Source organism: Perca flavescens, chromosome 7 (genome assembly GCF_004354835.1).
Source record: "Perca flavescens isolate YP-PL-M2 chromosome 7, PFLA_1.0, whole genome shotgun sequence".
Classification (NCBI taxonomy): Eukaryota; Metazoa; Chordata; class Actinopteri; order Perciformes; family Percidae; genus Perca; species Perca flavescens.
This window is the reverse complement of record NC_041337.1, coordinates 12,895,272-12,917,215: the sequence shown is the minus strand read 5'-3', so window position 1 is coordinate 12,917,215 and position 21,944 is coordinate 12,895,272. Positions and strand designations below refer to the sequence as shown.

Genomic DNA, 21,944 nt, shown 5'->3' with positions numbered 1-21,944 from the left:
CAGAGTCCAGAATGAACTGGTTGGTTGATAGAGGGGCGGGGGTTGGGGGCGCTGCAGGCGTGCCCCATTATGTCGTGGATTACCCCCTCTTCTCCACGGCAACTGTTAAACTGTTATCCCCCCTTTTGTGGGGCTAAGCCTAACTGTGTGGAGCGGGACGGGTGGGGGGCACAGTGGAACCCGCTGGCGTGGGGAGTTTTCAGCCCCCTCCTCCCAGAGTGCTGACACTGACACAATTTCACATACACACACACACACACACACACACACAAAGTGCCAGCTCAGGGATTTGAGAGCGATATAGGCAAATAGGGAGGGAGAGATGCACTAAATCCCTCCGTATATCCTTATTGTTTACTTTTTTAGGTGTTCTGTAAATGTAATGTGTTAGAATATAAGTGGTAGTGAATGTGTTGTACTTGAGTCTCTACCTCTGTAGAGCAGCTGGGAGTGATGGCAGGACGTTCCCAGCAGCATGTGCCTCAGACAGGACTCTCCACAGAACTGCAGAGCCCCGCCCAAACACTTCAGCATATTTCCATCATGGTTGGCCTCTTTCTTTTTCACTCTTAAATGTGACATATTGCTGTGGGCTTGCCTTGGGATAATAATAATAATAATAATAATAATAATAATAATCCATTTTATTTAAAGGCGCCTTTCTCAGCACTCAAGGACACCGTACAGTGATACATAAGACATTGATATACAATAGGGGTGCACAATTCAGAAAATGTCACGATTCAATATTGATTTTTAGGCTCAAGATTTGATTCAAAATCGATTCTCGATTCAAAAAAAAAACAATTCACCGGCGCCCGGATAGCTCAGTTGGTAGAGTGGGCGCACATATATAGAGGTTTACTCCTTGATGCAGCGGGCCCGGGTTCGACTCCGACCTGTGGCCCTTTGCTGCATGTCATTCCCCCCTTTCATGTCTTCTGTCCTATCAAAATAAAGGCTGAAAATGCCCTAAAACATAATCTTAAAAAAATTTAATAAAAAATAACAGTATGTAAATGTAGTTATTTTTCCCATGTGATTGCAGTAGACATACAATTATAAAAAATACAAATAAAAATTACTTAAATCACGATACAAATGTGAATCGATTTTTTTGCACATCCCTAATATACAATGAGTTTTAGTAGAAGTATGAGGTGAGCAGGCGGTGTGTAAAAAGGGTGTATGTGACTATTTGGAAAATGCTTATCTGCCAATAAAACCAGAGGTATTTAACAGTGCCACATTCTTTTCAGGTATGCAATTGGATTTATTGCAATTACACAAGCAGTGATATTAAAGAAGCTTTCAGCACACTATAGACTTCAGTCTCAGGGCTGCATTTGTATTACTGAATATTATTTTCTCTTAATTGTTTAGTCTGCAATAAGAAAACAACTTTAAACACATAACCTCTTAAAGACACTAGATCTGTTCCTGTTGGTTTATTAGCCACGTGCAGTATATTCAACTATTTCAGGGGATGGGAGGGGCTGAAGCCTATCCCAGCATGCACTGGGCCCAAACAGGTCGCCAGTCTTTCATACACACAAAGATTGAGAAAACTTCTAGTTATGGGTATTGACCTAAACCTGCATGTCTTAGGGCTGTGGGAGGAAACAAGAACACAGAAACCCCAATTTTAAGAGAAACATGGAGAACACAGAAAAGATTCAGATAGGACAGAGAGAAAAAAACTACTAGATACTCTACTAGATGTGGTTTTTATTCAACTCACAGTACATTCTACAGATGCACACGTGTTACATCACCTTAATACAACAGAGTCTCGTAATACCTCCTCTTAAAAATGACGAATTGGTCCTAAAAATATAAAGGAACAAATTTAAAGTCACCAAAACTGTACATTATTAAAAATTCACTCAACACCACATTTGGTTTTCATGTCTTTTTTTCTTTTTTTGAAAAAACGTCCGTCTCTTTAAGTGTAATAAGGGACAACAAAGTTTATTTTCCTATCAACGGATTTGAGTTCAGTGTAAGAAACACGTTTAAATAAAAACCAGACTGTGGAGTCATCCTGTCACCTTCATAGCACACCAACCATGCCAAGCAACAGCGTACATTGGCCCTTGTAAAGAAAGAAAAAAAAAAACATTAAAAAGGAATGTTAAGACAGAAAACCAGGCAGGAATGTGCCCAATACCTCAAAGCTCCTTTGCAATTCTAGTCTTTAAAAACAGGATGAGGGTTTAAGCCTCGTACGTAACTACTTTTTGATGTTTTCACATGGTCAGATGAGTTACAGACAAACAGAAGTACATTTTCAACACGAATCAATTGCAGTTTTAAACCTGCAAACACTATCTTGTCTGGTCAGTGTGAGCCATGTGTTGCAGTAGCATTCTTGCAGTTGTACACAGCCTGTGACACAGTTCAGGTGCAACTAGATGATAATTTACTCTTAACAAGAGTGAAATATAAGACTGACTGACCAACACTAAAAAAAGTCCCCCAGTTTCAGAAACCAGTGTATTTCCCACAGCAGCAGGTGGTGGGTATTTTGTGTGTGAAATCATGTGCATGTTAAGGTGTGTGATGGTAAAAAGGGTGTATGTGTGGCGTGCGAGACTTTAAGTGGAGGTTATACAACGTCTACTTGTGACAGTCCAAGAACAGATTCCTTTTAGTTTAACTGGCCTTTTCAGAAATCGTCTAGACATCTCTATAAGGTAATCTGTACACATTAACTACAAGCTATTGCTATTAAATAATCCCAGCTATTGTAATCTTTATATATATTTATATATAGAATATATAATAAAAATATAGAGCAATAAGACCACATTACATTACATTTCCATTGAACAGGTAAGAAACGGGCCGAGCTCAGTGAAGAGGTTTGATCCATTTTGTCGTTGAGCGGTGCTAAGCAGGTCCAGTACGTAGCCGTTAGGCTGCAAGTGTTTACAGTCCCTGACTTTCAGTAGGAGTCTAACCTGGCCTGAGACGGTCATCACCCCACAAGCAAGGCTTGACCGAAGGCCTCGCTACGACATAGGGCTCGTGAAAGGACTTGACAGCAGAACGCAAACAGGAGATGGGGTGCTGAGGTGAAAATGAGGAGACACCAAAAGGGGGAAGTAAAAGTGAAGAGAGACATGTTCTCACTCTCTGTAATGGGGAATGGTTACAAGTTCAAGCCAGTTCAGCTGTGGGCCTGAAAAAGATGTGGCCAGTAGAGGAAAAAAATAACAGACAATTAGCCAAAATCTATACATATATACCTATACATGAGAGAATACACATAGCTGGAAGAACCTCCAGACAGTCTTAGCAGTAATGGAGAGAGTGTGACTGGGACGGTGACAGCACCAACAGTCTATAGCCCCACCATCAGGGGGAACGTTGTAGGCATCTATTTGTCCTTATTTGAGTAGAACTCCGCCCAGCGGCTCTCAAAGAAACGTCTCATGGTGTGTCCAGCCATTCCCACCTCTGACGTGTCCTCGTTGAACTGCTCACAATTGTTGAAGACTAGCTCTGCGTCTGCTGCAAACTCCTCGCAGCTGCAGTACCTGAGACAAGGAAACCGAGGAGGGAAAAGACGGATGTTAAAAAGTACCAGAGACAGACAAAATATTCCTGGAGAGCCTCCTTTCTCGGACCGGTTAATACGAGTTAAGGTTCTGACACACCAACCCGATTATTGGCCGTCGGACAGTCTGGCGAGGTCGGTGACTCGAGTCCTTTCGGTGTGTTCCATGCCGTCGTCAGTCGGAGGCGCCGTCGGCATCCATTTGGGCCAATTCAACAAGGCAAATCGGCCAGTGGGCAGTCGGACTCAAGGACCAATCTGATTGGTGGAGTGCTCTGCTCAGTGCTTCTTCCACAAGAAGAAGCCCGAGAGCTGACAACGCCAGTGTCTTCTTATTACTAACCATCGTATGTTCTTCCGTTCAGTGAGTAATGACAACAACGATCTTTTTGACTACTATCAACAGTGATGACTCTGATGAAAACAATGACTGACGACAGCGTGCTCTGTGTTTACTAGGAGATGTTCTGTCATTTTTTGGGCGACAATACAGATTAGCGCCGCCTGCTGTTAGGGAGACGTATTACGTCTCGCAAACGCACAGAACGTACGCTCAAGTCGGCGTCGCTTCGGTGTGTTCCGAGGCCCTTTTTTGACCTCAGGGAGCCGACCGTCGGGTTGGTGTGTCAGAGCTTTTAGGAAAAGTTGCTGCATATGAAAGAATGTCGTATAGGATGTGACAGGACAGAAAACATTCCCACAAGTGGGGCATGTATATTTCTTATATAAATGTGTAAGTACAGCACAATCAATTCTTGGTATTTTTTTTTTGTTCCTGCAAATTCTTCTTAGATTGTATTGGGATTGTGTAATTGATTTTGTCCTATTTATTGGCATTTTTAGAATATTATCTATTAATGGTTTCAGTGTAACATATTTGACTGTTTTGTACTTTGATATTTAGGTTTCCCATTTCTACGACCGTTGTATGGTCAATATTAACCTCTTTTCTGTCGACTAATTGTTTGCAAGCTTATTGTTAGTCCTATTTCCTATTAGCCACTGAACTTGTTTTTAAATTTCATTGAGTAAGTTGAGGGTAATGCTCCTCAATGACCCTTGATAAGTGAACATTTAACTATTGTGCATGTGAGCTAATAAATGAAAGTAGTACTGATGAAACGTGTAGCATGATCCGCTCTTACCCTCCCTGTAGCAGCCTCTCTCTCATGGTGAGGAAGTCCATGGGGTTCTTGATGATGCGGCGGTAGCCTGGCACCAGGCGGGGGTTGACGGGTTCAAGGAACGGCCAGGCGTCTGCATGAGCCTCCATCTCCATTAGAATGATCCTGGCAGGAAATAAAATAATTAACACAGTTCCACAACAAGATAACTTTTAAAACAAATGTCACCCTGTAGACTCAAATCCTGTTGCGTAACATCAGTTAGAGCTTTCTGCCTGTAAGTGGCTCGACAGCGATGAAGGCGGGGCTTACTCGCAGAAGGTGAGGTCAGGCTGGTTGCGGGTTGTCATACGACGCCGTTTAGCCGCGCTTCCTTCTCCAGGGTGACGGGAAGATGAGGGGGGTGTCACGGGCTCCTTGTACCGCGTTGCCATGCCGCCACTTTTGCGTCGTGTTGTTGTCTCATCTTCAGAGCTGTCGTCTTCATATCTTCTCTTTTTCACCCTGGTTCTCTTTTTGGACGAGCGTGGTGAATCGCAGTCCTCCTGATAGACAGAGTGAATAAGAAGCAGGTTGAGCTGATGAGGAACTGTCCAGTTCTTTTAAATTTCCTTTTTATTTATGATTCTTTACTTCTGTGGTACTTGTTTCTCAATATGCACCAAAATACCAAGTCAAAGCTTGTATATGAAAACCTACTTGGCAATAAATCTGGTTCTGGTGTAGCAGAGAAGAAATTACTTCAAAAAAAGGAAACAATTACTACAAAATGCTCCAGATTCAAAAGATTTTTCCTGTAAATTGTGTTTACGTTTTTTTACTCAAGAATCACAGGAAGGGTTCTGACCTTAGCAACGCAGGTGGGACAAAACCAGTCTCCCTCTGGCACCTGGGTGATTTTGGGCCTCAGGCAGTACATGTGACAGCCACGATCACAGCCGTCACACAGCAACAGGCAATCATCGTTGTCTCCCTTCCTGCAAACCTGGCAAGTCTGGATACAGGGCAGAGAATATATTGATACAGTATAAAAATATTGATATAATGACAACAAATAATTTTTTTTTATTATTTAAATCTTTTTGGAAGCACACCTAAAAAAAAAAAAAAAAAAAAAAAAATCACACAAACAAGTTAAGTACACCAGAGTCTAAGAACAATCTTGCAAGTTAAAGTTATTTACCACTTTTGTCACAGATCTCTCCCAAGCAATGGCCTTCTCCAGCTGAAGTAAACACAGACAGACCTGGGGAGCGCTGCGGCAGCGATCCAGAGCCTGCCGCCACGTTCGTAGTCGAGACGTGATCTCACTTTCCAGACTGGACGGAAGAAAATTATAAGAAAATAGATTTAAATATATATAACAAAACAAACTCTTCCCCTGCGCTCCAGAGAAAGCCTCTTCTTCTCACCTGATGGCATCCATGGGATGCTCTTCTCCTGGGGTAGGGGTGAGAGGAGCGAGGCGCATCACTTCGGCTGGGTTCCAGAGCGGCTCCTTCAGGTAGCGTCTCTCAATATTTCGCTCAAGGTTGGCCAACCGCAGCACGGCCAAGTCCAGCGGGTGTGTCGCGATGCGGGGAAGGCCAGACCACTCCTTCTTAGTTCGCACAATCCAGTCATCACGTGGGTCGGCGTCATGTTCATAGTACTGGAGGTCATCACGTGTGGAGTCTGGATCTGGGATCGTGTAGGGCTTAAAATAGAGGCAGAGTCGAGACATGGAGAGTTTAAGTATCAGTGAGGGAGGTAACTAAACAGAAGTTAAGTATATAGAACTTAATTTTTCCAAAACTAAAGAATTGAGGCATGGTTTTATTATGATTTTAATAGTTACCTGAAATTCTGGCATTGGTGTCTCTGTGTTGGACTCTGCATCATTCATTGCACTCTGCGGTGCCGCCTTGTAGAAACACAACAAGCAGATATGAGGTTTTACTACTTCCCAGATGTTTTCATAGTGTTGTGAATGGAACACTCAGCTCTCAGCACATGGCCACATATTAAGCCAAATATGTTAGTATTCGGTGATTCTTTTGAAAATTTTATAAAACATTTTATTTAATCATTTTCAGTCTATTAGAGATTTTGAAAGCAGGGAGACCACAGTAAATAAGAGGAGCAAAATGTTGAATGACAGACTCGAAGTGGGTAGGGTCTCCACAGGGCTCTAGTCCCAATATTATTTGTTCTGCACATATCTTGTAGAATCACATAAAAAAGCACCTCATCATTTATCATGGTATTGTAGTCCTCAAACTATTCATTTTACTTTGTTAACTGTTGTTTTGATTAATCAGACAATGCAGAAAAAAAAGACACAAAAAGTGACATGATATTTCTTACCTTGAGATGGAGGTCAGCGGCAATGACCCGCTGCTCCAGGTCCTCCACCCACTGTAGGGCGCTGATGTCACTCTCCATTGTCTTCTCCTGCACTTGCCAGGGCTGCTGCAGAGCCTCTATTAGCACATCCTTCTCCTCTACCTTTGACTTAAATATAGGGTCTAGCCGGAAAGAACACAAGAACAGTTGTAAGGATAGCGCAGGGTGATATGCATAACGACTTTTTGCACAATCATGTAAGCTGTGTAACAAATTTCACAACACAACTGAGATGATCCATTTACCAACAATACTCACCGTCAATAGGTTTGGTGCACATCTCAGCCAAGCTCTCCATGTGTTTGGCCAAATGCTTATGGAGCACCCTCTCCCTGATGCCCCTTGGATGGAGGGCCTGTAAGGTGCTATACAGTTCCTCTGGATCCTTGATCCACCACCAGCCACGCACCATAGCTAGAAAAGAAACATACATGCATTATATTACACATTACAAATAAGACAAATACACTAGTTGTGTTTTTCACTGAGAACAATAAATGACCATGTTTTATATTTTTTGTACATTTTTGGACACTAAATGTCCTACATCCTTGGATTAGCTCAGTCATATAGTTCAGGAATTGTTGAATGTGGTAGCAGTCAAAGGAATTTGAAAGAAAACAAGACTTTTTTTAACCAGATACTACTTACAAGCTGGTATGGGCTTGACCACCAGTTGTGTGAAGTACTGCTGCTCAAGCTCTTGGAACACAGAGTTGGGAGGGCGGCCACGGCGCTTGGCTGCAGCTCCTCTCGGCCCTCTGCGTGCAGGACTGCTGCCTCTGCTACCTCTCCTCCGCCTGCGACCTGGCCGCGGGGGGGTAGTTGGAGCAGGCGTGGCAGGAAGAATGGGAGCTGGAAGAAGCTGAGGAAGAGGTGGTACTGGGGCACAAACGGGAACAGCAGAGGCAGGTAGTGTAGAGGCAATGCCCTGTGGTGTTGCTGGGGTCACAGGGTCAGCGGGAGTCAGGCCAGGCAAGAGCGGGTCCGGCTGGAGGGGTAGGGAGAGATTATTTATTTATACATCACACCGAAGTCTCAACGTGCATAGTTCTAGCATTATTAAATGTATTTATAGTTACAATTGTGGTGGCAAACCTGCACGAGTGGAGCAGTGAGTGCGGGCAGAGCACTCAGGATCTGAGGGAGGAGTTTAGGGGGTGAGCTGGGTATCTGGGGCTCGGTCAGAGAGTTATCGTCACATGGTTGTTTGGGGAGCAGGTTGAACCACTGTCCCTGTTTCTCTGCAATCTCCTTCACACTCTCCTCCGGTCGATTGCCCTCCGGAGCTTCCCCTGCTGCTGAGCATGTGCCGTTGGTCATCGCTTCCTGCGATTGGCTGAGCCAGCTCTTGAAAGCAGTCTGCGTGAGGTCAAGTGTGCCACTGTTCAGTGATCCTGGCCCTTCTTCACCCCCCGACCTGGCGCTACTTCGACGCCGGCGGCGAATCTTTGCTGTGCGGAGGTGAAGCTCCACTTCTAGTTTGATTTTTCGGGGGCGTCCTCGTCCTCTTGGCCTGCTCATGAGGGATGCAGTGCCAGGGAGGGGGTCCTCCTCCGGGGACGAGGTCTGGGCCTGGGCAGGGGTAGCAGAGGAAAAAGGAGTAGGTAGAGCAGGAGGGGGAGTGGTAGGCATAGCAGTCTCCTCAACTTTGGGCTCCTTTTTGAGGAAGGTGACCGGAACCTCAGCTACAAGGACTTCTCCAGAAGCTGCACAATAGAAATATAAGTTTAGATGAAGATTGACAAGCCAAGGGGTTGTAAAGTCTAAAAATGCGAGCGATAACATTTCTTTCAGATTTATTCTCAGACTCACTCAACAGCTCCTCTGGCCCCTCGACCAGAACTCCTCCGAGGTGGGGTAGGGCCAAGTATCTGCGCTGGTAGCGGTCCTGGCCCAGCAATACGGCCCGCATGGAATGAGATGACTGTAGCAGCTTTTTACGGAAAAATGCTTGCCGCTGCAGAAATCCAAAAGCAGAGGAATATTCAATATAAAGCAACATAAATGTATAAAAAACTAATTCTGTGTAGCAGCAGGCTTACCTTGGCTAGCTTATCTATCTGCCTTTCAAGCTCTGGAATGCTGGCATTGGTAGGGCTCTCACTCTGTAACAGAACAAATTAAAAATTAAATGTAGGAAAAATCTATTTCTAATACTGGAAAAAAAAAAAAAAAAAAACAACAGCAGACACGTACATCACTGAGTTTGGGCTCTTCTTTGCGTGCACGGCGGTTGCTTCTCTCCAAGACTAGGCCACTCTCCTCCATACTGAGGTTCTCTTCCTCGGCCACTCTGGCACTCCGCCTCCTCTCCTCAAAACACAGCTCTTCCTCTGATCGTCCTGTACGACGCCCTAGTGCCGCCTTCAGTCTGCAAGGGAGAAAACAATCAGGATCAATATGTCCTACGGCTCTGTGCTTTCATTAAAAAAAAATTAAATAAAAGATCTGAGTAAATTGTAAAGTTTTCTGTATTTGAAGAGAGAAAAAAATCATGATCTTACTTGCGCAACTTCCCCTCAATGATCCACTTGTTCTTCCTGTAAGTTGCCATGTTTTCTAATGTGTTGTCAATGTCACTGAAATATAAATGCACACATTAATAAAGTTAGAAAAATGTGGTAGTAACAAACTTTTAGGTTCAAGAGTATCCTACAGGATTAATGAGATCTTGTTCTGACCTCGTCACAACGTTGCTGCTGTTGAGCTCGTCCACCAGGAAACCCAGGATGGCTGCCTTGGTGTCCGGAGGCAGGGCATGAAATGTTTTGGTCCTCAGTGTGTTGCACACTTCTGTCTCATAATCATGAGATTCCAAAAAGACGCGTAGTACTTCTGAGACTGTGCTGCGGGTCAGCTCCGACTCAACCAGCTTTTCCCCAAGGATCTTTACTGACTGAAGGTTGGGATGAGGAGGAATATATATATATATATATATATATATATATATATATATATATATATATATATATATATATATATATATATATATATATATATATATATATATATAAATGTTTATCACTCAGAAATGGCATTAATGGAGAAAATGCTCAAACTGTATCACACACCTGATAAAATGATGGCAGGCCTGGATCATGAAGTGCAGCCTCCACCAGCTTTATCAGTAGGTTCTGGACCTCTGCTTGGCTGTCACCCAGGCCTAAGAGGCCCTCCTGCAGGGTAGCAAGGCTGGGGACGTCCTTGGGTATATTGAGACCAATCATCCTTCCATAGCCATGTAGGAACTCAACCACAGTCAGGCAGTGTGCAAAGGCTTTGCCAGAAAGAACCACACCAGGTATGTGGGACAGCTCTGGCAGCGGCTGATGGAGACAAAGTTCAAAAGGCCATGATTAATATCATCTGCACCGTGTGCCATCACAGTGCCAATAGAGTAGACTAAAGGAATTACAAAACTCACTTTATGGTCAGTGAGACACATGTCCTCTGTGGGCTTTTTCAGCTCTTCTGCGATCAACTGCTGTCTCCTCCGCTCCTCCAAGCGTCTCTGGGCCTGCGCTCTTCTCTCCGCTGCCCTCTTAGCTGCCAGAGCAGCCTGAGCTGCCGCCTCTGCCTCTGCCTGGGCTTTAGCCAAAGCCTTGGCTTTACTCCGAGCACCCAGCACCCTCTTACCCTGGGCTATGCGCTCCTCATCGGTCTGCTGTACTGGTGGGGGAGCCTCAACCTTGACTGACCTCCTGCGGCCAGGCTTCTTGGGCTCTGCAGCAGACCGTGATACAGGCTTTGTGGCCTGTGGGGCTGTCGGGTCTGTTGGTAGAGCCTTCAGTTCTAGGTCCTTGGCTTGCTCAAGCTGAACCGACAAAAGGGAAAGAAAGAAGAGTTTGAGGTGAGGAAGAGATGGTGTGTAGGAAAAAGCTGATTAATCAATGGGTGTTGAGTGTTTTGCCTTTACCTTGGCTTTCTTTTTTTCCGCTTTCATCTTCTTAATCTTCGTATCCTCCCTTTTCTTCATTCTTGCCTAAATAATAAAAAGCAGCAACAGAATCAGGATGAGATGTCAAAAGCACAACAGCTCAACATTAGGAACATGAACTGAACTACATACCTTTTTCTTCATTTTCTTTTTGATTTTTGCAAGTTTCTCCTTTTCCTCCTCGGTGAGAGCTTCTATAAAATGGGAATACAAACAATTAGCTCAGTACAAACTCGTTATGTGCAAGTCATCTGGTTTCAAGACTCATGTATGCCAAGTCTTAACTAATAGCTAAAACACATCCACTCACCCTTGGCTTCAAGTTGCTTCAAAAGCTTGGCATCAACTTTGCTAAGGAGATCAACCATCTTGGGTTTGGGAGGTCTACCAGGGCGCCGGGCCTGCCCTCCCTTCAGGCCACGAACCCTGCGAGGTTTCTCTTTATCAGGGTTTGGAGGTCGACCTCGCCGGCCAGTGATGGCCATGATCATAGATGGAACCTCCTCATTAGCCAAGAGGACCCACTGCTTGCCCTGTAACACGTGTGGAGAACAATGAGTCCCCAAATCGGTCTTCAACACATTTCTGACATGTTTGTAAAACCATGAGTTTTATCCTAATCCTTTCAATCTGTCAATAATTTAACTTTCTTCTCACATTGAAAAAAAAAAAATAGAGTAGTACTTAGAAAAATATACAGACCTCAGGAGTTTCTTTTTCTTCATAAAAATCTCCAACAGGCATGCGTGGGCTGAAGCTGAAGTGTTCTCTGCTGACCACACTATCTGTGTGTCTCTTCAAGTACTGGAAGAAGCAATAGAAAGTACATTGACATTATTGCCTTGAAAAACTATGATTTTAACAATAACTTTAAAGATATTTATGGTTTGTTTAATAGCCAGGAAAAGTACCTTTATTATTTCAGGGAACTGCTTCATCCTTCTTCCACAAGGTGTGTAGTACCAGGTTTCGCCCTTCATGCGGTTCTCCATTTTCTTCACACGAATCTCCCTCTTCCAACTTCAGTTAAGAGAGTTCATATTACAACAAGAGCATAGCAATCAAACTGGAGTTGGAGTTATACAAACACTGCACACTGAAAACCTTTTAAAGCACTTCTTTAGCAATTCACAAATGTACCATTGTTAACATGCATGTTTTTTTTTTTTCCACTGGAATCAACTGACAGATGAACATGGACAGCACATTGAAATGTATGTAGTCACAGTGAAGGATTACCAAATGATTTGTATAAACTAAGGTTTAGTTGTGACAGTTAACCAACTAAATCAGTAATCATGCTTGCTGGGCATGTTTTGGTTAATGGTTCTGGATTTATTTAATAGTGTTGACGAACTGACCGAAGAGACGGTTATTAACCCGACTCGTGTCACTGAACCGGGAGAATTGAGTGCCATATGTCAATGAACCGACTCACTCCTGTTTTTTTCTTTTACCTCATTTGTGCAGTTGTGTAGCTGGTATTCTTCTGCTACTGTATGTGTAGTAATCTAGCTCATTAGCGCCTGCACTGGAGTGGTGGTGGTAGAATCAATCAGGAAATGAGCTACCCAGACCGCGCACCAGGCTACTGAACGAGACCGAATGTAACCGTGCAACCGGCCGGCCCGCTCGAGTCTAATCTAATCAAGAAGTGTCTTGGTTCTCGGCAAGTTTGAGTTATTAACCAAGCCTGGTTTTTGGTGCATCTTAGATGATTGTGTTCATGGCAATTCACACATTCAATTCACACAAATACACGTCATATTATCTTGGTAGTTATGTTAAGTTAAATGTTAGAGAAGTGAATGTTGCTACATGGTAGGTAGGCTGTCATGAGGAGACCGCGCACCAGGCTACTGAACGAGACCGTAAGGACCGTAACCGAGGCTACTGCATGAGTCTATATTCAAACGGGTGTCTAGGTTCTCGGCAAGTTTGAGTTATCAACAGATCCCAGAAGCCTTTATTTCTCGTGCATCTTAGATAATTGTGTACATACAAGTTCATAGACTACATTATCAATGGATATCACATACAAATACACGTCATGTTATCTTAGTAGTTATGTTAAGTTAAATGTTCATTACGTGATAGGTAAGCTGTCACAAGGAGACCGCACACCAGGCTACTGAACAAGCCCGTAACCGTGCCTAATGCATGAGTCATGTAATCAAACGGGTGTCTAGGTTCTCGGCAAGTTTGAGTTATCAACCGATAGCAGAAGCCTTTATGTCTTGTGCATTTTAGAATTGTGTTCATGGAAATTCATAGGCTATATTACCAGGGGGAAAGTATTATATCACATACAAATAGGCTACACGTAATGTTATCTTGATACTTAAGTTAAATGTTAGAAGTGAATGTGGCTACATGGTAGTTAGACTGTCGCGAGGAGACCGCACACCAGGCTACCGAATGTAACCGTGGCCAGTGTGTGAGTCTAGTGTCGGTCAGTACGAGTGTGTAAATAGTATGTCAAGACCGAATGTAACCGCAACCGCTCGAGCCTTCCGCGGTGTCTTGGTTCCTGGCGGGGGAAGTAAACGCGTATTTTGGTAAACAAACAATTGTAATAATAATAATAATAATAATAATAATAATAATAATAATATCAACAACAATAACAACAACAAAACTCCACAAGGGAACATTACCCATGCCGCATTGGGACCTGAACCTGCTCCTCAGTTGCAACCCTCCTCTGTCTGTTAGATTCACCTGTTCAAAAAACGCACACAATTGAGATAAGTATTAGGGTTAGTTGAACTGTGATATTATGTCTCAACAACATTACATGATGTGGAACCTCACAAAAAAACAGAACAATTTAAAAAAAAGGTATTGTGGAGGATTTTCCCGAATTTTAGAAAAGAACCACCCTCTGTACTTTTTGAAAAAATGCACATGCGCAACACTCTGCCTGCTCCCGAGAGGGAACGCCTATTAAACGTGTGCACGGTTTGCAAAGTTGCTGTCGGCATGGCTCATACAAGCCTACTTTCCAAAAGAAGATTTGCACTTTTTCACAAATTGAGAGGTTTACCGTGTGTGCGCGTTGCGTGACTTGTGCCAGGGCTAGCATCGCTAATCATAGCTTACATCAACTTTTACTAGTAGTGATTTTTAATGGATTTCTCCAAATAGCATGCCAAACTTTACGTGTGGACTAGAAACTTCACGACTGAGGAATCAGTGGGAAGCCCAACCTGTGCTTTTAGCGCACCCCAGCGTGTGAAATATTCTCCCAAAAGCTTCAATGCTTCAATGAATAGCTGAAACCGTAGCTCAAGCTCACAACACATATACACCTGAAAGCTAGGGACGTGCACGTACAACGGCCTTACGTAAACATATCACCAGAATGATTGACAACCAGGAGGACCAATAGTCTTGATGATCCACCCGGAAAAAGAAAATCCTCCACTATACCTTTAACCTTCTTCATTACCTGCAGTGGAGCTGTCATCATCATCATTTTCATCAACATCAGCAGCAGTTGTTTCAGCATCTTGTTTAGATGTTTTTGCCACGTTTCCTTCTTGGTCTTGTTTCTTGACCCTTTTCGCCTTCTTGGGTTTCTCGACTGCTGCGCTATTAGCTGAAACGTTGGCCAGAACAGCTTCAATTGTGGCTGTGATGGAATCAACCTCTCCTGTGGGAGGCCCAGCCTCTCCACATGAACCGGATGTGTCTTTAACCTCCACCTTGAGAGACTTCTTCCTCTTTCTGCCCTTGGTTACCTCCTCTTTATTGCCTCCCTCTTCATCAGTCTTCATCTTATCCACTTTAGGGGTTCTAACCCGAGGCTTCCGCTGGGCCTTCTCAGGAACTTAGAATAAAAAAGGGAAAAAAATCTAATATTTTAATATTTACATTTAACATTTTGTTGAAATAACAACAACAACAACAACAACAATAATAATAATAATAATAATAATAATAATAATAATAATAATAATGTTGAATACCTGGGGTTTTAATCCATGCTGCCTTTGGATCTCGAGGTTTGCGTGGTTTCCCTGGGGTTTTCTGCTGCCCTCCAGCAGCTGTCACAATCGGATCAGTTACTGGTTGGAGTGGGTGTACAGCAGGGCCCTCTGCTGGGGTACTGAAGGCGATGAAGTTCTCATCTCTCATCTTGAAACTCGGGGGAGTCATTGTCTCATTAACTGTGGTCTTAATGCTAATGCGTCCAGCCGAGTCTGGTGTATCATGTCCTCTGGGGCCCCGCTCTGCTTCAGGTCCTGAGATGAAACACCAAGAACATTAAATTGTGATAGCAGAATTCAGAAAAACAGGATAATTACATACAAAACAGAAAGACAAGTAATCTGTATTGGAAATACATACATCTCTATTCGGTGACAATGAAAGCAATTTCTAATGGACTAAATTACTTTTTTATGGAGGCAAAGAGATAATAGTTTCCGTTAACTATTTAGAATGTACCTTGATGACCTGGATGAGATGACACAAATGAGTGCGAGTTGGACGAGTCACTTGAGTGGACAGAAGCATCTTCCATCTGAGAAGTGTTGTTCAGGGAAGACTCTAGCATGGATTCTCCTGTGATTTGACAGCGGTCCTTGGTCTCTTCTGCCTCAGACATTTCCCCTTCCCTGGAGGAGTCCAACATGGCATCTCTGGAGTCTTCCACAAAATAGCTGCTATCTCTAGTGGTGTCAAATGCAGTAGATTGTTTGTCATCTGCATGGGAAGTGCTGTCAAACTGAGAAGTGTCCTTCCTCAGGTGAAAGCTGCTGTCAAAGTCAGTGGAGTCATCTACGCATGAGCTATCACCGTCTAGAAGAGAGGTCTTTTCAAAGACAGAGCTGACGTCAATCCTAGAGGGGCTGTTAAACGTTGAATTGCCATCAAAGTGAGAAGCTGCATGTGAAGAGTTATCAAAATCTTCTTCATCAGTCAGATGTTCTATCCTTGTGCTGTGGAGATGTGAAGAGTTTCTGAGTGGATTCTGCTCCACCAAGGAGTCCTCTGCCTCACAGATACTGCTTTGCATGTGGTGCTTTTCAGAAGCCGTCTGTTTATTCTTGGACTTTTGATCAGGGGCGACTGTGGTCTGCAAGGGCTTCCCAGGAAGATCTGTGAGGGATTTGGGTGAGCAAATTTCAGATTTATTAGTCTCAGTAGCTCCCACCTTCTGTGATGTCCTTATCGTGCCTGTATCAAGCTGAGAGGGGTGTTCCTCTGGTTTTCCATTTCTTTTGTTAGCCAACGTTTTTCTATCCTCATTATGACTATAGTGCTCTGCCCTGGGAGACGCCTGCTTCAGCGCATGAAGAGGAGTGGTGTTAGGAGGATGCTGCTCAGAGTCAGAACTTTGGACCACTCCAGACTCCATTGCAGAGGGGACAGACACCAAGGCAGGAGGGGCAGACACCGGTGCAGTCCTGGAGGCTTGAGTGGTTAGAAGAGGTAGGGTAGACAGAGGTCGGACTGTAAGACTTTCATAGGCTGCTGGAGAGGGTAAGTTCACCGCTCCTGGTGGTGATGCCGCTGCAGACGCAGTGGAAAGACCAGAGTCAGCAGCTGCAGAAGTGTTTGTCTGATGCTGGGGTTTGGGCGCTGGGTCACAAGGTTTACAGCCAACTGACGGAGTCTTTGACAGAGACATAGGAGATGCAGGTGTGGATAAACAAGAGTCAGGTGGTGTTGAGGTTGAAGATCCTGATGCTGACATTAGAGGTGGAGCCACACCAGCGCATGAGGATTTTGCACCCACTGATGATGCAGCAGGTATTAATTTTGGGGGTCCAGACTTTCGGACAGACTCCAATGAAGAAGAACAGAATGGAGGGGCTGAAGAAACTGCTGCAGGTCTAGACACACTATCAATCGAAGCAAGAGGTGTAGACAACTTTTTAGTTGATGCAGGCAGGGAGGAGAAAGAGGGCCCCACTGACAGATGCTTGGATCCAGCAGGGGATGTCTCAGTCACAGCAGAAGTGGGAGGCCTGAGGCCTTGCTTCATTAGAGGAGGTGAGGAAAGTCTGGGTGGAGCAGCTGGAGATGGAGAAGAGGACACATTGGGGGGCATTGAGATTTGTGGTGGAGCAGATTCAACGTCAGGGGATGATTCTATAGGGGGCCCAGGGGCAGATGTGGGACACTCAGAGACAGCAGGACCCGTAGAGACCTGAGGAGGTGTTGAGTCCGTGGTAGATTCAGAGAGCTGAGATGACACAGACAGGGGAGGCGTATTAACAGCTGGCTCTCTGACTAAGGAAGCCATTTCTGGATGCTGAGCTGCTGGCTGTTCAGAATGCTGACGGTAATCAGGTCCCTCATGAGCCGCACTTTTGGGTAGTCTATGGGCAACAGGTGCCCTTTCCATGCCATTATAGCTTGCATCTACCTCCTTGACAGCTTCTCTCGTATGCCCTGAAAGAGAAAAGAATAAACAAACTAGTCAATAAAAAAATAAATAAAAAAATAACGTTGGTAAGTGTTTTTCAATGACAAACTTACAGTGAGTGTATTATGTATTGAAGCATTTGATGGTCACTGTTTTACATAATCAAACAGTGGCATCTGCTGGTTGAATTTTGGCACTATCCCACCGCTGAGCACTAGCAATGAGACTATACATACCAGACATTCATGTGCAAAACAAATAACTAGAAGGACTGAAACATCATTTTAATTATCTATTGATTTGCTGACTACTTTCTCAACTAAACATTTTGTCTATAAATATAGTGAAAAGTGGCCATCACAATTTCCCACAGCAGAAAGTGACCCATTCAAGTGTCTTGTTTTGTCCAACCAAAAGTGCAAAACCCAAAGATATTCAGTTTTGTATTATGTAAGACTAAATAGATAAATAAAATAACAATAATTACAATAATTAATGAAAACATTTGAGAAGCTGGAACCAGAAATGTTTGGCATTTCTAATTAAAACATGACAAAAATGATTAACCAATAACGAACAATACTATTCTATACAGATGCCATCGAAAACTAAAGCAACCAGTGAGTGCCATGTTTTAATATGATCAGCAGCTGGGACGGCTGAGCCAAGTATGGGCAAAGAGGAAGAACACCACATGACTATACAAGTATCACTCAACTGGTGACTTTAAATAAGGAAATGTATAATAGAGGCAACGGTTTAATTTATGAGGAAATTTTGAGGAAAAGTTGTAGAGATACCAGTAGTGTCAAAATGTAGAACTGACCAATTCCAGGCACAAATGTAATAGCCTAGTAATTACTCTTAAATGGAACACAAAAGAATTGATGGGATCAAATGAGTCAAAAAGTTCCACAAACATCTATAAAAAGGTAAAAGTGTAAAGTGGTCACCTTGCATGACAGTAGATATTCCCACATTGCTAGCAAGGGGGCTCCGTTCCCTGCTGTGGCCCTTGGGTGATCCACTATCCTGCGCTGTTGACGGTGACATCATTGGTGTTGAGGACATCCCCACCAGAAGAGGGCTGCCAGTGCCCCCTCTGCCTAAACTGTGGGGCTGTGGGCTGCCATGTGGAGGAGTAAAATTCTGGGCAGCTGTGGGCATCATCTGAGCCTGGCCTTGGGGCTGAGACTGCTGGGATGGCTGTTGCTGGGGAGACGACAGGGACGGGTGTTGGGGTTGATGCTGGTAGTAGGGCATCCCATTAGGCATCAGGCCATAATGCTGTGGTTGCTGGTGCTGCTGGTGGTGGTGGTGGTGTGGGTGACGATGGGAGTGAATGTGCTGCTGCGACGGTTGATGTGGGGGCGGTTGTAGGGACTGCTGCTGGTGATGTTGTGATGGTGTAATTCCAGGATGTGCCTGACTCTGGTAGGTTCCATACATACTGGGGGAATTGTAACTTATCTGCTGTGGGCCAGGGTTACTCCTGTTCCAGTACTGACTCCCAGTAAGAGGCATGTTTGGTGGGCCTGCCACAGGGGGCTGGTGGGAGCTTTCAACACCCCCATTCAGCTGGTACTGCCCATGACCCTGGAAGTGGTGCTGTGACTGAGGCTGCACCATCCCAGGTGTAGGTTGCTTCTGGTGCATCCCGTGCCCAGGAGACGTGCCCATGGCTGGACCATACTGAGGGTGTCCTCCCCACAAGTAGTCATAGCCCATGCTGCTCTGGTGGTGGTTGCTCATGTGTGGGTAAGGAGCAGTTGGTGGGTGGGAACCAGGCACACCGGACCCGAGTACAGTAGTGACGCCATTCACATTCATTTCGCCATTCATATCTGTTAGACAAAAAAAATATTGGTCAAGTTTAAAAGAGAAGTCTGGCTCTATAAAGTACATGAACTGACACCATCTTTCACAATAAGGCTCATTTTATTTGTATTTTGATAAAGGGCATAAAGCTGAAAATACTCACTCTTCCCCTGCTGAGGAAAACTCATGGAGGACCCGTTAGTGTAAAGAGAATCCCCTGAGGAGAGTTTCAGTCCTGAGTTTGGTGAGGAGTGGGTGCCATAGTTGAAATTATTTGACTCCATCTAGAAAACAAAAATAACATAAAAAAGAAATACACAAATTTACACTCTAATATTCAAGGTCCATTCAGTAGAAAATATGAAATGTAAATGTATAAAAGTGGTAGCAATTGCTTAATGGGGCTAAGATGCATGCACCCGATCTGCATCACCACATATGAATCACAAATGTATTCCTTAATTTCCATGCAGCTTTGAAGACATTACGTAATATATACAAAATGTCAAATCATAACTGATTTTGGCAACTACAGCTTGTGACAGCACCATTTCGTTCCAACAACAACAACCATCAAAATGTCGCAGCCAGCAACAGCAGATGCCAGGCCACAAACGATAGAAGCTCATCACTACCGCTGATAAGGCGCTGCTAATGTGAGCATATCCTCCTTAATGTAACGTAACCATGATAAATGTACGGCCCAGACAGGCATAGCCACACAAACAGTATCCAAGACCTGGTGGCCTCGGCAAAGTAACAATGAAGGGATTAGCGATAATATCTAACAGTCACTCCAAGGCCTGAGGCACTCATTCCATGTCCTCGTAATACAAAAGTAGCCCTCTATGGATGCTTGATTTCCTAATTCAAAAAGGCCGTTGCCAAAGCAGGCGCCGCGTTTGCTAAGCCGCGCTAGCTGCGTTCTCACACGAACAATTCGCTTTAAAGCTAGTCAGCTGAGCTAACAACTGATACCCTAAACGTTAGATAGGAGTTCAACTCATTAATAGGTTGGACATAACGTTACCGTTTACTTTGCCGTGAAACATTGAAGAAAAAATATTCCTCGCTCCAGTTCCAAGGTTATTTAACTAAATCATCACAATAGAACCGAGCTAACACACGCTAGCAGGATAGCTAACTGATAGCATCATCAACGTTTACCCAGAGTAAGTACGGCACTTAAGCTGCGATGTTAGCTAATAGCCAGGTAGACGGTACCGCAACCACGTTGGTGTGGGTCCATGATGCCCATCAGCGACAGAGAGTCCCGCGGATGAAAATTAAATATCAACTGGTCTGTTGATAACGACTAACGTTAACTCACACAGATTCGCTTGTTAACAGATGGGAGGCGTGCTCCCTTTTGTTCACGGGCTAACGTTAGCTAGCAGCCACATAAGTTACATTGTTTACGCTGCACGCACACAGACAATTTTTGCAGAGCATCATCCTCCCACACTGCCACCATCAAAACTTTCGCTTATATTTTAGTTAAAGCTATCCAACCTTTCAGTCCTTGGATTTTGAAGGCGCAGATGCCTCTAAAACCCTCGGAAAAACAGTTATGCCGTTGAAGACGGCACAGCGGTAAATAATAAGCAACTATATTCCCTAACCTTTGGGTTTTAAATTAGCAAACATGGCTGGTGTGGTCCAGTGCAGCCATGATCACAGAACAGAGCAAACAGCAGTAGTGTAAACTTCCCAACAATAAGCACATAATACACATCCGGTAACATTTCTTAACGAAACTTCACAAGAAAATCCCCAATAATAATAAAAATCAAAATAACAATAACCAGAATCATGCACTAAGGTTAATTTAATTTAATTAATAATAATAGTACTAATAACAATAACCAGAATCAAATACTAACGTTATTATAGTTTTAATAATAATAATAATAAGAAGAAGAATCTTACATTACTATTTTATATTAACAGTAAAGTATCCTCAAAGAAAAGTTACAAATTGCCCTGCTCATTTTATTATATTATTGCATTCTTATTACTGATGCATCAATATGTAACTTTAATGTGGTACCTACCTGTTATATATAATGTTAGGTATTTACTTTATTAAACACTTTATCATTATGCTTATTATATATTAATATACGTAAATAAAGTAGTGGAGTACAAAATTATCTGAAATGTGGAGGAGTGAAAGTATTTAGTAGCATCAAATTAAAATACTCAAGTAAATTAGCCTACCTTAGAACTATATTTAAAGGAATACTTCACCCTCAAAATGATCATTCATATCAATTACTCATCCTGTGAATTCTTGAATGAAAATGTTTTTTCTCACATGCCCCCAGGTTAACAAATCCAAAAACAGAAAAAAAAATATCTTGTGGCCCCCTATTGCTTCACCTACTATCACTTTTGGATTCTTCTTTAAAAATTCAAGGTAACATGGGGTGAGTAACTAATATACAAAGATTATTTTGATGGTGAAGTATTCCTTAAAGTACTTGAGTAGATATATTAGTTAGTTTAGTTAAACAGTAACAAAAGTGGTTAATTGCCTATGTTAATACTGATGTGAGTTTATAGCTAGTCAACCAATTTCAAACCTGTATATGATGTACTTAAAAAAAAAATATTTTCTCTCCAAAAAACACGTTTTATTCTTACCAGGTTTGATTATAGTTATGGTTATAGTTAAATAAAGTAGTGAAAATCCATTCCACAGTCATCCTCTTACAGATACAAAACGACCTTCAA

At 43.3% G+C, this 21,944-nt stretch overlaps 1 protein-coding gene across 1 annotated transcript; it reads right to left on the bottom strand.

Moving 5' to 3' along the window:
• Positions 1 to 1,710: 1,710 nt before the first annotated feature.
• On the bottom strand, positions 1,711 to 20,915 carry baz2a (bromodomain adjacent to zinc finger domain, 2A). The gene is made up of 30 exons (XM_028582109.1): positions 20,831 to 20,915; positions 19,372 to 19,492; positions 18,344 to 19,234; positions 15,464 to 17,416; positions 14,983 to 15,258; positions 14,463 to 14,843; positions 13,669 to 13,732; positions 11,923 to 12,031; positions 11,714 to 11,815; positions 11,322 to 11,544; positions 11,144 to 11,205; positions 10,991 to 11,056; positions 10,499 to 10,888; positions 10,146 to 10,400; positions 9,756 to 9,970; positions 9,579 to 9,653; positions 9,271 to 9,445; positions 9,117 to 9,179; positions 8,887 to 9,031; positions 8,170 to 8,780; positions 7,723 to 8,062; positions 7,330 to 7,485; positions 7,033 to 7,193; positions 6,524 to 6,589; positions 6,099 to 6,382; positions 5,870 to 6,005; positions 5,534 to 5,680; positions 4,999 to 5,231; positions 4,708 to 4,851; positions 1,711 to 3,542 (listed from the first exon to the last, which is right to left on the bottom strand). The coding sequence occupies exons 2-30, from the start codon at positions 19,490 to 19,492 to the stop codon at positions 3,383 to 3,385; spliced, it is 8,004 nt and encodes a 2,667-aa protein (XP_028437910.1). The 5' UTR covers positions 20,831 to 20,915; the 3' UTR covers positions 1,711 to 3,382.
• Positions 20,916 to 21,944: the final 1,029 nt, after the last annotated feature.